An 18316-nucleotide genomic window follows, 5' to 3' on the forward strand; every position below is an offset into this window, starting at 1 on the left:
CTCCACCTGTTAGCTGGGCTGTGTGTTCCTCTGTTAGCTGGGCTGTGTCTCTGTTCGCTGGGCTGTGTCTCCTTCTGTTAGCTGGGCTGTGTGGACCACTGTAAGCTGGGCTGCGTCTCCCTTTGTTAGCTGGGCTGTGTCTCCCTCTGTTAGCTGGGCTGTGTCTCCCTCTGTTGGCTGGGCGGTGTCTCCCTCTGTTAGCTGGGCTGTGTGGTCCTCTGTTAGCTGGGGTGTTTCTCCCTCTGTTAGCTGGGCTGTGTCTCCCTCTGTTGGCTGGGCTGTGTGGACCTCTTTAAGCTGGTTGGTGTCTCCCTCTGTTAGCTGGGCTGTGTGGTCCTCTGTTAGCTGGGCTGTGTGTTCCTCTGTTAGCTGGGCTGTGTGTTCCGCTGTTAGCTGGACTTTGTGGTCCTCTGTTAGCTGGGCTGTGTGTTCCTCTGTTAGCTGGGCTTTGTGTTCCGCTGTTAGCTGGGCTGTGTGTTCCTCTGTTAGCTGGGCTGTGTCTCTGTTCGCTGGGCTGTGTCTCCTTCTGTTAGCTGGGCTGTGTGGACCACTGTAAGCTGGGCTGTGTCTCCCTTTGTTAGCTGGGCTGTGTCTCCCTCTGTTAGCTGGGCTGTGTCTCCCTCTGTTGGCTGGGCGGTGTCTCCCTCTGTTAGCTGGGCCGTGTGGTCCTCTGTTAGCTGGGCTGTGTCTCCCTCTGTTAGCTGGGCTTTGTCTCCCTCTGTTGGCTGGGCTGTGTGGACCTCTTTAAGCTGGTTGGTGTCTCTCTCTGTTAGCTGGGCTGTGTGGTCCTCTGTTAGCTGGGCTGTGTGTTCCTATGTTAGCTGGGCTGTGTGTTCCGCTGTTAGCTGGACATTGTGGTCCTCTGTTAGCTGGGCTGTGTGGTCCTCTGTTAGCTGGGCTGTGTGGTCCTCTGTTAGCTGGGCTGTGTGGTCCTCTGTTAGCTGGGCTGTGTCTTCCTCTGTTAGCTGGGCTGTGTGTTCCTCTGTTAGCTGGGCTGTGTCTCCCTCTGTTGGCTGGGCTGTGTGGACCTCTTTAAGCTGGGCGGTGTCTCCCTCTTTAAGCTGGGCTGTGTGGTCCTCTGTTAGCTGGGCTGTGTGGTCCTCTGTTAGCTGGGCTGTGTGTTCCACTGTTAGCTGGGCTGTGTGTTCCGCTGTTAGCTGGGCTTTGTGGACCTCTGTTAGCTGGGCTGTGTGTTCCTCTGTTAGCTGGGCTGTGTGGTCCTCTGTTAGCTGGGCTGTGTGGTCCTCTGTTAGCTGGGCTGTGTGGTCCTCTGTTAGCTGGGCTGTGTCTCCCTCTGTTAGCTGGGCTGTGTGGTCCTCTGTTAGCTGGGCTGTGTGGTCCTCTGTTAGCTGGGCTGTGTGGTCCTCTGTTAGCTGGGCTGTGTGGTCCTCTGTTAGCTGGGCTGTGTGTTCCTCTGTTAGCTGGGCTGTGTGGTCCTCTGTTAGCTGGGCTGTGTCTTCCTCTGTTAGCTGGGCTGTGTGTTCCTCTGTTAGCTGGGCTGTGTCTCCCTCTGTTGGCTGGGCTGTGTGGACCTCTTTAAGCTGGGCGGTGTCTCCCTCTGTTAGCTGGGCTGTGTGGTCCTCTGTTAGCTGGGCTGTGTGTTCCGCTGTTAGCTGGGCTTTGTGGTCCTCTGTCAGCTGGGCTGTGTGGTCCTCTGTTAGCTGGGCTGTGTGGTCCTCTGTTAGCTGGGCTGTGTGGTCCTCTGTTAGCTGGGCTGTGTGGTCCTCTGTTAGCTGGGCTGTGTCTTCCTCTGTTAGCTGGGCTGTGTCTCCCTCTGTTGGCTGGGCTGTGTGGACCTCTTTAAGCTGGGCGGTGTCTCCCTCTGTTAGCTAGGCTGTGTGGTCCTCTGTTAGCTGGGCTGTGTTTTCCGCTGTTAGCTGGGCTTTGTGGCCCTCTGTTAGCTGGGCTGTGTGTTCCTCTGTTAGCTGGACTGTGTCTCCCACTGTTAGCTGGGCTGTGTGGTCCTCTGTTAGCTGGGCTGTGTGGTCCTCTGTTAGCTGGGCTGTGTGGTCCTCTGTTAGCTGGGCTGTGTGTTCCTCTGTTAGCTGGACTGTGTGGTCCTCTGTTAGCTGGACTGTGTCTCCCTCTGTTAGCTGGGCTGTGTGGTCCTCTGTTAGCTGGGCAGTGTGTTCCTCTGTTAGCTGGGCTGTGTCTCCCTCTGTTAGCTGGGCTGTGTGGTCCTCTGTTAGCTGGGCTGTGTGGTCCTCTGTTAGCTGGGCTGTGTGTTCCTCTGTTAGCTGGGCTGTGTGGTCCTCTGTTAGCTGGACTGTGTCTCCCTCTGTTAGCTGGGCTGTGTGGTCCTCTGTTAGCTGGGCTGTGTGTTCCTCTTTTAGCTGGGCTGTGTGGTCCTCTGTTAGCTGGGCTGTGTGTTCCTCTGTTAGCTGGACTGTGTCTCCCACTGTTAGCTGGGCTGTGTGGTCCTCTGTTAGCTGGGCTGTGTGTTCCTCTGTTAGCTGGACTGTGTCTCCCTCTGTTAGCTGGGCTGTGTGTTCCTCTGTTAGCTGGGCTGTGTGGTCCTCTGTTAGCTGGGCTGTGTGGTCCTCTGTTAGCTGGGCTGTGTGGTCCTCTGTTAGCTGGGCTGTGTGGTCCTCTGTTAGCTGGGCTGTGTGGTCCTCTGTTAGCTGGGCTGTGTGGTCCTCTGTTAGCTGGGCTGTGTGTTCCTCTGTTAGCTGGACTGTGTCTCCCTCTGTTAGCTGGGCTGTGTGGTCCTCTGTTAGCTGGGCTGTGTGGTCCTCTGTTAGCTGGGCTGTGTGGTCCTCTGTTAGCTGGGCTGTGTGGTCCTCTGTTAGCTGGGCTGTGTGGTCCTCTGTTAGCTGGGCTGTGTGGTCCTCTGTTAGCTGGGCTGTGTGTTCCTCTGTTAGCTGGACTGTGTCTCCCTCTGTTAGCTGGGCTGTGTGGTCCTCTGTTAGCTGGGCTGTGTGGTCCTCTGTTAGCTGGGCTGTGTGGTCCTCTGTTAGCTGGGCTGTGTGGTCCTCTGTTAGCTGGGCTGTGTGGTCCTCTGTTAGCTGGGCTGTGTGTTCCTCTCTCTGCTCCTTAAGTTCTCTCACCTCAGTATGGAGTAATGCCGGCTCTCTCTTACAGTCTTCTATCTCCCTCTCCAGGTCTTGTTGGGTGTTTTGTTATTCTGTTCTGTCTGGAGTGACTGGACTAGCTGTCTGAGCTCCACCATTTCTTTCTCTAGCTCTCTGAATATATATTTCTCAACAAGGGAGGAGCAGTGCAGTTGTGGGACCTGGGTTTGTTCAGTGCTGTGAGGGTGACTTACCTCATCTGCAGGGCAGTTTTAAGAGGAGGTATTATCAGACTCCTTCGGGGTGGGGGAGTCATCACCAAGTGAGAGCTTCTCCTGTGGTGCTCTCTCTTTGATTCTATGGAAGTCCTGCTGAAAGGGTTTAAAGCTGCCCTGCACCACCACTGTTCTATTGTTGTACAGGTTGACAGAAGGTGTCTCAGTCTCAGGGTCCTCGTTTTACACTATTCTGGGGTTCCACCCTCCACCAATGGCCTCTCTCTTAAAAGGGGGATAGTGTGCTCTTATAGCTGTGTGCCATGCCCAGGGATGGTCTGTGTGGAAGATTTAAATTGTTTACATTCCCATTTTTGTATCAGTCAGCAAAAAGTGTCTCTGGATTGTCATTTTTTCTAAACCATGTAAGTCCGTTAAGAACACTATCTTCTTTACAATGACCGCCTACCCCAGCCAAACCCTAACCTGGGCGACACGGGTGTTACGATTCTCGTTGCACGGCCTGGACCAAAACGCTGCATGGTAAGTGTTCATAATTCTTTATTACTCATAAACACTCAAACAAAATAACAAAGTGAAAAAATGAACAGTACTGTAAGGCAAATAAACTATACAGAAAACAACTACCCACCAAACACAGGTGGGAAAAAGGCTGCCTAACTATGATTCCCAATCAGAGACAACGATAGACAGCTGCCTCTGATTGGGAACCACACTCGGCCAAAAACAAAGAAATAGAAAACATAGATATAAAGAAACTAGAATTCCCACCTTAGTCACACCCTAGTCTAACCAAAATAGAGAATAAAAGCCTCTCTATGGCCAGGGCGTGACAACGGTGCCAATTGTGCACCGCCCTACGGGACTCCCAATCACTGCCGGTTGTGATACAGCCTGGAATCGAGCCAGGGTCTGTAGTGACACCTCTAGCACTGAGATGCAGTGCCTTAGACCCCTGCGCCACTCGGGAGCCCTTGGGAGTCCATGAGGAGCTCTTTATACTCATTCCATGCCTTGTCATTTTTAATATCCAAGGGGTACTGTACTGTGGTGACCTCTGCACAGGACAATGCCATGGAGCAGGGGGCCAAAGATGCCTCTGCATTTTCATAGGTGAGGTACTCTGCTGCCATTGTTAGGCTCAGGGGCTTCACACCTCTCACTTTACACCTCAGTGCTAATTAATGTTGCTGCCGGGTCTGTTCTTTCCTAGCTTGGTAGCCTTTAAACTTAGCAGTCAGTCTTTATAAAGTTAAATAGCTATAGATTATTGTAACATTATTTTCCTTCTAGGCTTTAGAAGTAGCTTCATACTGAACATTACATTCTCAGTTCCCGGTTGGATGATATTTTTAGGTTCTGTTCTGCTTCATTTGCTGGTTGCTGGTTTTTCAGACAGTTTGCTGGCTAGTCCTTGGCAGTAAGCATCCTTGGTAGTAAGAATTCTTCCAAGTAATTTTGTCCAAAAATCAGATTTGGAGTGAAGGTTATGTTGTGGAGGGTAGTATTGTGTATATGTCCTGGTGACATAGTGAAGGTTATGTTGTTGAGGGTAGTATCCTCTATATGTCCTGGTGACATAGTGAAGGTTATGTTGTGGAGGGTAGTATCCTGTATATGTCCTGATGACATAGTGAAGGTTATGTTATAGAGGATAGTATTGTGTATATGTCCTGGTGACATAGTGAAGGTTATGTTGTTGAGGGTAGTATCCTCTATATGTCCTGGTGACATAGTGAAGGTTATGTTCTGGAGGGTAGTATCCTGTATATGTCCTGTTGACATAGTGAAGGTTATGTTGTGGAGGGCAGCATCCTGTATATCTCCTGGTGACATAGTGAAGGTTATGTTGTGGAGGGTAGTATCCTGTATATGTCCTGGTGACATAGTGTTGTAGAGGGTAGTATCCTGTATATGTCCTGGTGACATAGTGTTGTGGAGGGTAGTATCCTCTATATGTTCTGGTGACATAGTGAAGGTTATGTTGTGGAGTGTAGTATCCTGTATATGTCCTGATGACATAGTGAAGGTTATGTTATAGAGGATAGTATTGTGTATATGTCCTGGTGACATAGTGAAGGTTATGTTGTGGAGGGTAGTATCCTGTATATGTCCTGGTGACATAGTGTTGTGGAGGGTATTATCCTGTATATGTCCTGGTGACATAGTGTTGTGGAGGGTAGCATCCTGTATATGTCCTGGTGACATAGTGTTGTGGAGGGTAGTATCCTCTATATGTCCTGGTGACATAGTGTTGTGGAGGGTAGAATCCTCTATATGTCCTGGTGACATAGTGTTGTGGAGGGTAGTATCCTGTATGTCCTGGTGACATAGTGTTGTGGAGGGTATTATCCTGTATATGTCCTGGTGACACAGTGTTGTGGAGGGTAGCATCCTGTATATGTCCTGGTGACATAGTGTTGTGGAGGGTAGTATCCTCTATATGTCCTGGTGACATAGTGTTGTGGAGGGTAGAATCCTCTATATGTCCTGGTGACATAGTGCTGTGGAGGGTAGTATCCTCTATATGTCCTGGTGACATAGTGAAGGTTATGTTGTGGAGGGTAGTATTGTCTATATGTCCTGTTGACATAGTGAAGGTTATGTTGTGGAGGGTAGTATCCTGTATATGTCCTGGTGACATAGTGAAGGTTATGTTGTGGAGGGTAGTATCCTGTATATGTCCTGGTGACATAGTGAAGGTTATGTTGTGGAGGGTAGTATCCTGTATATGTCCTGGTGACATAGTGAAGGTTATGTTGTGGAGGGTAGTATCCTCTATATGTCCTGGTGACATAGTGAAGGTTATGTTCTGGAGGGTAGTATCCTGTATATGTCCTGGTGACATAGTGAAGGTTATGTTGTGGAGGGCAGCATCCTGTATATCTCCTGGTGACATAGTGAAGGTTATGTTGTGGAGGGTAGTATCCTGTATATGTCCTGGTGACATAGTGTTGTAGAGGGTAGTATCCTGTATATGTCCTGGTGACATAGTGTTGTGGAGGGTAGTATCCTCTATATATCCTGGTGACATAGTGAAGGTGATGTTGTGGAGGGTAGTATCCTCTATATGTTCTGGTGACATAGTGAAGGTTATGTTGTGGAGGGTAGTATCCTCTATATGTTCTGGTGACATAGTGAAGGTTATGTTGTGGAGGGTAGTATCCTCTATATGTCCTGGTGACATAGTGAAGGTTATGTTGTGGAGGGTAGTATCCTCTATATGTCCTGGTGACATAGTGAAGGTTATGTTGTGGAGGGTAGTATCCTCTATATGTTCTGGTGACATAGTGAAGGTTATGTTGTGGAGGGTAGTATCCTGTATATGTCCTGTTGACATAGTGAAGGTTATGTTGTGGAGGGTAGTATCCTCTATATGTCCTGGTGACATAGTGAAGGTTATGTTGTGGAGGGTAGTATCCTCTATATGTCCTGGTGACATAGTGAAGGTTATGTTGTGGAGGGTAGTATCATCTATATGTCCTGGTGACATAGTGAAGGTTATGTTGTGGAGGGTAGTATCCTCTATATGTCCTGGTGACATAGTGTTGTAGAGGGTAGTATCCTGTATATGTCCTGGTGACATAGTGTTGTAGAGGGTAGTATCCTGTATATGTCCTGGTGACATAGTGTTGTAGAGGGTAGTATCCTGTATATATCCTGGTGACATAGTGTTGTAGAGGGTAGTATCCTGTATATGTCCTGGTGACATAGTGTTGTAGAGGGTAGTATCCTGTATATATCCTGGTGACATAGTGTTGTAGAGGGTAGTATCCTGTATATGTCCTGGTGACATAGTGAAGGTTATGTTGTGGAGGGTAGTATCCTGTATATGTCCTGGTGACATAGTGAAGGTTATGTTGTGGAGGGTAGTATCCTGTATATGTCCTGGTGACATAGTGAAGGTTATGTTGTGGAGGGTAGTATCCTCTATATGTCCTGGTGACATAGTGAAGGTTATGTTGTGGAGGGTAGTATCCTCTATATGTCCTGGTGACATAGTGAAGGTTATGTTGTGGAGGGTAGTATCCTCTATATGTTCTGGTGACATAGTGAAGGTTATGTTGTGGAGGGTAGTATCCTCTATATGTCCTGGTGACATAGTGAAGGTTATGTTGTGGAGGGTAGTATCCTCTATATGTCCTGGTGACATAGTGAAGGTTATGTTGTGGAGGGTAGTATCCTCTATATGTCCTGGTGACATAGTGAAGGTTATGTTGTGGAGGGTAGTATCCTCTATATGTTCTGGTGACATAGTGAAGGTTATGTTGTGGAGGGTAGTATCCTGTATATGTCCTGTTGACATAGTGAAGGTTATGTTGTGGAGGGTAGTATCCTCTATATGTCCTGGTGACATAGTGAAGGTTATGTTGTGGAGGGTAGTATCCTCTATATGTCCTGGTGACATAGTGAAGGTTATGTTGTGGAGGGTAGTATCCTCTATATGTCCTGGTGACATAGTGTTGTAGAGGGTAGTATCCTGTATATGTCCTGGTGACATAGTGTTGTAGAGGGTAGTATCCTGTATATGTCCTGGTGACATAGTGTTGTAGAGGGTAGTATCCTGTATATATCCTGGTGACATAGTGTTGTAGAGGGTAGTATCCTGTATATGTCCTGATGACATAGTGTTGTAGAGGGTAGTATCCTGTATATGTCCTGGTGACATAGTGAAGGTTATGTTGTGGAGGGTAGTATCCTGTATATGTCCTGGTGACATAGTGAAGGTTATGTTGTGGAGGGTAGTATCCTGTATATGTCCTGGTGACATAGTGAAGGTTATGTTGTGGAGGGTAGTATCCTCTATATGTCCTGGTGACATAGTGAAGGTTATGTTGTGGAGGGTAGTATCCTCTATATGTCCTTGTAAAAGAAAAAAAAGCATGTTTATCCATCTCTAAATCTATCTTTTTGTAGACAAACGCTGAAAGATTCAGTAGTTCATCTGCTCATGACCTGCTCTTTCTCTCTCTCCTCCCTTCAATCTCATATTGTGCAAGTGAACAGCAAACTTGGTTTCAAAAACAAATAAAGCACCTCACAACACAATGCCTCTCCGTATGTGACCTACTTGTGTGTATGTACTGACATGTATGTGTAACTGATAGATGCTAAGTCTTTTGTCTGTAATGTCATTTTCATTATGTGTAGTACTCAAGTTAGACAAGCTGTTGCCATTGACCGACTAATGGGGATCATAATACATCTAATCAAAAACCTCACTCTCTCACTCACTCACTCACTCACTCACTCACTCACTCACTCACTCACTCACTCACTCACTCACTCACTCACTCCTCTCTCACTCTGTCCCTCTCACTCACTCACTCACTCACTCACTCACTCACTCACTCCTTCTCTCTCATTCTGTTCCTGTCTCTCTCATTCACCCCCTGCTCTCTCTCTCATGTTAGTCCTCTGCGGTCTCTGCTGCTCTTAACGTAAATTAATCTGTGTTTGATCTTTACTTCTCTCTGTCTATTCACCTAACCCTGTTCACTTCTAGTCATTCATCTGAAGCACCATCACATGTGCCTGTAAGGTGCTTCAGATGTTTTCAAAGGCTTTGGGATATTTCCACCTTTTCTTCCTGCTTGGTCTAATACACTGTTTTAAAGCTGGCATATTGGTGATTCTGGGGTGTTGTGTATAGAGAACTCTGCTTCCATGTTGATAAGCCGACCTCCTTCATACAAACCATATTTGATGTTTGGCAATGCCGGAACACCGGCCAGAATTCAATCATAGGCACATTGTCGACAAGCGCACCTCATTTGACTTTTGAAGGTAATTTATTCTGGAACCAAGATCTGAAGTGTTCACGGTGAATTGGATCTCCGAGAACATAGGGTACCATATGAAGGGTGCATCAAGGCAGTGGGCCTTTGATTGAATCCTGGCCATCCTCTTGATGTTCATAACATCTGCGTTTGTGGTAGCAACAGAAAAGCACATATTGGGATTCATTAGCAATAACTTACTGCATTACTAAACTCAAAGCATGCATTACTTCAAAAATGCACTCTTCACAGTGATAATGTTGTTTTCAACAAAAATAATCCTAGAAGAAATAGTCAAAATCCGCTTTGTCAGTTTACGAGTTGTGATGTGAAGCCAGGTGTGATGTAATGACGGATATGGTATGATGGCTTAATGTCTGTCTGACTGTCTGTCTGACTGTCTGTCTGTCTGTCTGTCTGTCTGTCTGTCTGTCTGTCTGTCTGTCTGTCTGTCTGTCTGTCTGTCTGTCTGTCCTCCCCAGGAGATAAATCCTCATCATTCCTGGATCGACACTCATCGTGCTGAGCAGCTGCTCTTCTACCAGGCCAACTGTCAGTCAAGGTGAGACCTCATTTACAGAGGACTGTGTGTGTAGTGGTTGGATGGTGGATGCTGAGGTCACATGGTAACATCGTAGACTTAGAAAGACGTCACATCATTGTATCTGTACCATTATGGCGTCTGTGAGAGCATGGGCAGCGCCATTGAGGCAAACAAACTGAAAGGGTGCATACTGCCACCTGGAGGGTGTTGTTTAAACAGGTTTAAAGCCAAGGTTGGTGATTTAATGCCCCCGGAGTTATGAAATATTTCCTCACCAGTATAATTCATTGGCTGATCCCTCCTGAAGACCTGGATGGAATCATGTGGTCCTTCCCGTAAGATATCCCACTCCATTGACCACTTCAAAATGTGAATCTATGAATTAACATGAGTTAATGTGATGTTATTAAAAAAAGTTATGTCTGTCTGTTTGTGTCACAGTCCAGAGATGAGTCCACTCAACGTGCCTCAGATTAGAATTGAGATGGACCCTGATGACAACGGTTACCGCTGGAAGAGCCGAGGGTCTGAAACCTCTCTGTAGCCCCTACTTCTCAACAGCCCCAAGACCCTCGTCCATGCCCCAAGACCCTCGTCCACGCCCTAAGACCCTAGTCCACGCCTCAAGACCCTCCTCGATGCCCTGGGACCCTACTCCAGGACCCAAGACCCTCGTCCATGCCCCGATACCCTCCTCCTTGCCCCGAGACCCTCCTCCATGCACCAAGACCCTACTCCATGCCCCAAGACCCTCCTCCATGGCCCAAGACCCTCCTCCATGCCCCGAGACCCTCCTCCATGCCCGAGACCCTCCTCCATGCTCCTCCATGCCCCGAGATCCTCCTCCAAGCACCGAGACCCTCCTCCATGCCATGACACCCTCCTCCATGCCCCGAGACCCTCCTCCATGCCCCAAGACCCTCCTCCATGCCCCAAGACCCTCCTCCATGGCCCAAGACCCTCCTCCATGCCCCGAGACCCTCCTCCATGCCCCGAGACACTCCTCCATGCTCCTCCATGCCCCGAGACCCTCCTCCATGCCCCGACACCATCCTCCATGCCCCGACACCCTCCTCGATGCCCCGAGACCCTTCTCCATGCACCAAGACCCTCCTCCATGCTCCGACACCCTCCTCCATGCCCCGAGACCCTTCTCCATGCCCCAAGACCCTCCTCCATGCCCTGGGACCCTCCTCCATGCCCCAAGACCCTCCCCCATGCCCCAAGACCCTCCTCCATGCCCCAAGACCCTCCTCCATGCCCTGGGACCCTACTCCATGCACAAAGACTATCCTCCATGCACCAAGACCCTCCTTCATGCCCTGGGACCCTCCTCCATGCCCCAAGACCCTCCTCCATGCGCTGGGACCCTCCTCCATGTCCCGAGACACTCCTCCATGCCCTGGGACCCTCCTCCATGCACCAAGACCCTCCTCCATGCCCCAAGACCCTGCTCCATGCCCCGGGACCCTACTCCATGCACCAAGACTATCCTCCATGCCCCAAGACCCTCCTCCATGCCCCAAGACCCTCCTCCATGCCCAGAGACTATCCTCCATGCGCCAAGACCCTCCTCCATGCACCAAGACCCTCCTCCATGCCCCAAGACCCTCCTCCATGCCCCGAGACCCTCCTCCATGCCCCGAGACCCTCCTCCATGCCCCGAGACCCTCCTCCATGCCCCAAGACCCTCCTCCATGCCCCAAGAGCCTCCTCACACAAACACTCAACACCAACAATACTCACACTTGAAATGTTTTAAACAATTATTATTTGCTTTATGTTTTCCAAAAGCCAATAATGAAAACTAGTGATTATCTGAAACTTGACTTGGTCAATCGAGGAGTTGAGCCGCCCAGGGATCAACCAATAGGAAGAGGACAACATGGTTTCATCGCTAAATCCTAACCAATAGGAAGAGGAGAACATTGTTTCATCACTAGGTCTTTCAGTTTTCACAGCTACTACTGTAGGTTCATCTGTCTTCCTTATTCTGAAGTGTCTGACACATCTAACCCCTTTCTGCTGTTCTACTGTTCTATGGTTCTACAGTTCTTATACTGTTGTATGGTTCTTTGGTTCTACTGTTCTATGGTCCTACTGTTCTACGGCTCTATGGTTCTGCTGTTCTACTGTTCTTCTGTTCTACGTTTCTGTTGTTCTTTGTAATTCATCCACAGTTGTGTTCTCATTATTAGAGAAGCATGTAGAACCCATTCTGCTCTTTTTTTATATGTAGTTCTTCGTCTCAATTATTAGAAGTAGAAAAGGAATTGCGGAAAAGAATAGTTTGATTGGTTCTGTAGCTCTACATCTTATTTTAGCTGCCAGACGGTGTGAGTTCATTTCTCTAGATGGACACAGCATGGAATATAGTTAATATGTCTTCTGTTCTTTTACGTCTTGTAAAATATATTCAAGAGATTAAATATAATATAACATCAGAGAAATACATGTGACATAGAAATATAATATAATTATTGCAATATAAGTTCATTCACTTTTAACCTCTGTTTGGTATTTTGTTTGTCTAGATGCAGATTTTATATCACTTTTTCCCACTGGAGTTGTGATTGCAACACTTTACTGTTAACTGTAATGACACACGGATACTGCAGCACTCAGTGAGACTTCATTTCAATGTCCTATTTCATTGGTCAGACTTAAGGCTGCTCTGCAACATGTCAGATCCAACCAAACTGAAGCTATTCTTCCTCTATTTTGAACAATTATTATTTTGTACTTGTATTAAATATCCATGTTTGATAAGGGGAAGAGGTTTCAGACTCCAGTCTTCCCAATGTAACCTGCACGTCGTACTAATAACTGGTCTACTCCAGACTCCAGTCTTCCCAATGTAACCTGCACGTCGTACTAATAACTGGTCTACTCCAGACTCCAGTCTTCCCAATGTAACCTGCACGTCGTACTAATAACTGGTCTACTCCAGACTCCAGTCTTCCCAATGTAACCTGCACGTCGTACTAATAACTGGTCTACTCCAGACTCCAGTCTTCCCAATGTAACCTGCACGTCGTACTAATAACTGGTCTACTCCAGACTCCAGTCTTCCCAATGTAACCTGCACGTCGTACTAATAACTGGTCTACTCCAGACTCCAGTCTTCCCAATGTAACCTGCATGTCAGACTAAGACCTCCATCCCAAAGTCTGAAGGTCATACCATCTGACCACAGAACATTGGCCTCCATTTTCTTTCAATTTCCTGAGAGTTCTACATGTGGAATTGTCAGAGTTAGTGGATACCCAGCATGTGATCTATTGTTCATGGCTGACATTTGTTATGGTGTGCCCTGTCCTTTACAGAGAGAGTTTGGACAGCGGTTCAGCTGACATAGTGATGCTGTTTCTGAACACCACCCATTCATAATGATGGCTGTTTTATCTAATAGCATCATAATGTTGACTGATTGTTTAAATGACTGTCTGGCTGACTGACTAACCGACTGTGTACATAACCGTTTGACTGACTGTCTAAATTACTATCTGACTGGCTAAATGACTGTTTAAAGGACTGACTGACTGTCTAAATTACTGTCTGACTGACTTACGGACGGACTATCTAAATATTTGTCTGACTGATGGACGGACTGTCTAAATGATTGTCTGACTGACTGTTTAAAGTACTATCTGACTGTCTAAATGACTGTTTAAAGGACTGACTGACTGTCTAAATAACTGTCTGACTGACTGTCTAAATAACTGTCTGACTGTCTAAATGATTGTCTGATTGACGGACAGACTGTCTAAATGACTGTCTGACTCACTGTCTAAATGACTGTCTGACTGACTGCCTGTCTTTATTGTGTTCCTTGTCCTTTGCAGAGGATGTTTAGACAGCGGTTCAGGGGACACAGTGATGCTGTTTCTGAACGCAACCCATTGATAATGATGGTTGTTTATCTAATAGCATCATAATGTTGACTGACTGTCTAAATAACTGTCCGACTGACTGACTGTCTAAATTAATGTCTGACTGACTGACGGACGGACTGTCTAAATTACTGACTGACTGTCTAAATGACTCTCCGACTGACTGTCTAAATGACTCTCCAACTGACTGTCTAAATTACTCTCTGACTGACTGTCTAAATTACTCTCTGACTGACTGTCTAAATTACTGTCTGATTGACTGACTGTCTGACTCTAAATGACTCTGACTGACTAACTAAATGACTGACTGGCTGTCTAAATGACTGTCTAACCGACTGACTGTCTAAATTACTTTCTGACTGACTGTTTGACTGTCTGGCTGTCTGGCTGACTGTCTAAATGACTGTCTAACCGACTGACTGTCTAAATTACTTTCTGACTGACTGTTTGACTGTCTGGCTGACTGTCTAAATGACTGTGCACGTTCGAGCGGTTCACTTTTATCAAGTTTTCGTTAGTCAGTCAGACAGTAATTTAGAAAGATCCTGCAGCCATCACATGCATTGAGGGTGGGTCTATTGTCAACCAATCATTAGGGTGTTTTTGTTTCACCCACGCCAACGTGACAAAGGACGTGACTGAAACAGGAACCAACTTTTCCACGATTCATGTATAAAGTGTATATTTAAGTGATAATGCCTGAGAAGTCGATGCTTGGATGGGTGTTGTTAACGTGCCAAAATATCCTCCAAACACCGGCTTCAAGGCCATTATCACTTTTATATAACAGGTTACCAACACATTCATATAATGATTGACATTTTAATTAAAAACTTTATTTTGATGAATTTATTTATACCTTCATCCTTCCATGAGATAAAGTCCAGACGCAAATCTAAGGTTGCTACCCAAGCCGTCTGGTCGTTCGTTCTTTCGTTTCGGTTGCCAGAGACGCGACCCAATCGTTGAGTCTTTATGTTCTGTATGTTTTTGTTCTAAATGTTCCACTGCCATACTGGCTGGAAACGTTCTTATCCCTTGCTTGCTAGCTAACCAAATACAGCTAACTCACAGTTATGTCAAACAGTACAGCCAGAATAACATCAAAGTAGCTGCAATTACGTTTGTTTAAGCTATTTTTAGTGACATTTATTTGGATACATCCATTGCAATGAACTAATGGTGAGCTATTTCGCCTGGAATAGAAAATGTGCTCTCTCGTCAAGACACTGTTGTTCAGAGTAGCTTCAAAGACTGCAAACTAGCTGCTTTTCGTTTCGTTTTACCTGTTTTCTATTGACATTTCTCAGTATATATCCATAAAATGATGCCAGCTGATTCATGACTGAGAAAAGCTGCCTGCCTGCCTGTCTGTCTCGTCCTGACTCCCGACACGTTCAATACTATGGGACATCTGGAGATTGAATTTAACATTGAAACAATGTTGCAAATTTCAGAGTGACAGACAGCAAGGTTTATACAAATCTCCACTGTTGAAATCTAAATGTCAGTCTAAAAGACATGAGAGATAATGTCTAGATGCTTTTTATACTGGAGATCAAGTTTATAAATTGCCGGCTGGGCTGATGAGACAGTGGATGGCGCAGTCAGATGGAACAGAGTAAATAGGCGTTTTAACGTCCTAGCGTTGGCCGCTGGTAACTTGTGGAATAGACAACGTCTAGAATGTGGTTTTAACCAATCAGCATCCAGGATTAGAACCACCTGTTGTATAAGTACAATTGTATATATTTCGGGCTCGCTTTCACCAATTGATAGCACAATGTAAACACATATATTTACAGTTTGTGAGTGTGTGATATGGGGGTTGGAGAAATGTTTATCTCAACATTATAAAGAGCAACTTTTATAAACAATGGCAACACTGCCATGTTGTACTGAGCTTTGCTGTCCTAAAACTACATCCGTGTCTGACTCCAACTTCACTCCTCAACTTTCGTCTACAGTCGGTTGCTTTCACCTTACCACAAACGAGCCCACTTTCTGACTGACTGACTGACTGTCTGACTGGCTGTCTGACTGGCTGACACTGTCTGTCTGTCTGTTTGTCTGTCTGACTTCACTGCTCAAGCTCACTCTGTATCCAGTCAGTCTTGACCAGTGAGTCTGGCCCCATATTCGGAAAGCATCTCAGAGTAGGAGTGCTGATCTAGGATCAGTTCCTTCCAGTGTACGTTATCCTATTAATTATGATGGACAAACCGATTAGATTAGTAGTCCTACTGTGAGATCCATTCCAGTGTATGTTATCCTATTAATTATGATGGACAAACTGATCCTAGATCAGTAGTCCTACTCTGAGATCCTTTATGAATACGGTCCAGGTTTCTCCTCTATATATCTGTACATACATAACCGCATGTTGGACCACCAAGATGCAATAGGTAAACTTTTATCTTTGTCAATGTGTTCATTTGTTTCTTTCAAGATATCTGTAGATCAACACGTAACAGTATGCTACATACTGTATTTTCAGAATCACTGTTTTAACCATAGTCAGTGGAAATGAGTGTCACTTATGTCTGGGACATATTATGGAGGAAGTTAGTTCAACTTGATTGAAGTACATTAAGCATGATTCTAAAACATGTAACATGCAAAAAAGTGTTAAATTAAAAAGTTAATTTTAGTTTGTTCCATACTAACCATTTTTAATTGAATTTTGTGATTTTTAGGACAAAACCGGTGAAATTACTAATTTTAGAATTTATATTTTTCAAATGAAATGCATATTAAAAATAAACTGAATTTATCAAAAGAGCATGGTATGTTTTCTTAAATCTTTACGAAGCAATGTGTACATGTTTGTTCAAATCCAGCACTGCCACTAGGAGTGGCAGGTGCACTAGTGGTTGGCCCATTGTGCCAGCAACTGAGAGGTTGCTGGTTTGAATCCCTGAGCTGACAAGGTACAAATCTGTTGTTCTGCTCCTGAACAAAGCAGTTAACCCACTGTTCCTAGGCCGTCATTGTAAATACTAACTTGTTCGTATCTGACTTGCCAAGTTAATTAAATAAATAAAAAACACTAAAATTCAACAACTAGTCAGCAATGCCTTGATTAGATGAAACAGGTGAGTAAATGCTGGGCTGGAACAAAAACATACACTCAAGGATGGATTGAGAAAAAATACTTACATAACACTAATAGGATGTTAAACACCATACAATGCATACTGTACACTAGTGCACATTATACACCACACATACAGTGCCTTGCGAAAGTATTCGGCCCCCTTGAACTTTGCGACCTTTTGCCACATTTCAGGCTTCAAACATAAAGATATAAAACTGTATATTTTTGTGAAGAATCAACAACAAGTGGGACACAATCGTGAAGTGGAACGACATTTATTGGATATTTCAAACTTTTTTAACAAATCAAAAACTGAAAAATTGGGCGTGCAAAATTATTCAGCCCCCTTAAGTTAATACTTTGTAGCGCCACCTTTTGCTGCGATTACAGCTGTAAGTCGCTTGGGGTATGTCTCTATCAGTTTTGCACATTGAGAGACTGAATTTTTTTCCCATTCCTCCTTGCAAAACAGCTCGAGCTCAGTGAGGTTGGATGGAGAGCATTTGTGAACAGCAGTTTTCAGTTCTTTCCACAGATTCTCGATTGGATTCAGGTCTGGACTTTGACTTGGCCATTCTAACACCTGGATATGTTTATTTTTGAACCATTCCATTGTAGATTGTTCTTTATGTTTTGGATCATTGTCTTGTTGGAAGACAAATCTCCGTCCCAGTCTCAGGTCTTTTGCAGACTCCATCAGCTTTTCTTCCAGAATGGTCCTGTATTTGGCTCCATCCATCTTCCCATCAATTTTAACCATCTTCCCTGTCCCTGCTGAAGAAAATCAGTCCCAAACCATGATGCTGCCACCACCATGTTTGACAGTGGGGATGGTGTGTTCAGGGTGATGAGCTGTGTTGCTTTTACGCCAAACAAAACGTTTTGCATTTTTGCCAAAAAGTTCAATTTTGGTTTCATCTGACCAGAGCACCTTCTTCCATATGTTTGGTGTGTCTCCCAGGTGGCTTGTGGCAAACTTTAAACGACACTTTTTATGGATATCTTTAAGAAATGGCTTTCTTCTTGCCACTCTTCCATATAGGCCAGATTTGTGCAATATACGACTGATTGTTGTCCTATGGACAGAGTCTTCCACCTCAGCTGTAGATCTCTGCAGTTCATCCAGAGTGATCATGGGCCTCTTGGCTGCGTCTCTGATCAGTCTTCTCCTTGTATGAGCTGAAAGTTTAGAGGGACGGCCAGGTCTTGGTAGATTTGCAGTAGTCTGATACTCCTTCCATTTCAATGTTATCGCTTGCACAGTGCTCCTTGGGATGTTTAAAGCTTGGAAAATCTTTTTGTATCCAAATCCGGCTTTAAACTTCTTCACAACAGTATCTCGGACCTGCCTGGTGTGTTCCTTGTTCTTCATGATGCTCTCTGCGCTTTTGACGGACCTCTGAGACTATCACAGTGCAGGTGCATTTATACGGAGACTTGATTACACACAGGTGGATTGTATTTATCATCATTAGTCATTTAGGTCAACATTGGATCATTCAGAGATCCTCACTGAACTTCTGGAGAGAGTTTGCTGCACTGAATGTAAAGGGGCTGAATAATTTTGCACACCCAATCTTTCAGTTTTATGATTTGTTAAAAAAGTTTGAAATATCCAATAAATGTCGTTCCACTTCATGATTGTGTCCCACTTGTTGTTGATTCTTCACAAAAAAAATACAGTTTTATATCTTTATGTTTGAAGCCTGAAATGTGGCAAAAGGTCGCAATGTTCAAGTGTTCCAAATACTTTCG

The 18316-nt window shown here is 45.5% G+C and overlaps 1 protein-coding gene across 5 annotated transcripts in view; it reads left to right on the top strand.

Moving 5' to 3' along the window:
- Nucleotides 1–16245, top strand: part of slc4a4a (solute carrier family 4 member 4a) — a 342926-nt gene extending 326681 nt beyond the window's left edge. For all 5 annotated transcript variants that reach the window (XM_036979187.1, XM_036979183.1, XM_036979185.1 and 2 more), the window contains 2 exons: nt 9510–9589; nt 10013–16245. In XM_036979187.1, coding sequence (XP_036835082.1) covers nt 9510–9589; nt 10013–10115 — 183 coding nt within the window. In that variant the 3' untranslated portion in view covers nt 10116–16245. The remainder of the gene's footprint in view (nt 1–9509; nt 9590–10012) is intronic.
- The last annotated feature ends 2071 nt before the right edge of the window (nt 16246–18316 follow it).

This window comes from Oncorhynchus mykiss, chromosome 6, assembly GCF_013265735.2.
Source record: "Oncorhynchus mykiss isolate Arlee chromosome 6, USDA_OmykA_1.1, whole genome shotgun sequence".
In the NCBI taxonomy this organism is placed as follows: domain Eukaryota; kingdom Metazoa; phylum Chordata; class Actinopteri; order Salmoniformes; family Salmonidae; genus Oncorhynchus; species Oncorhynchus mykiss.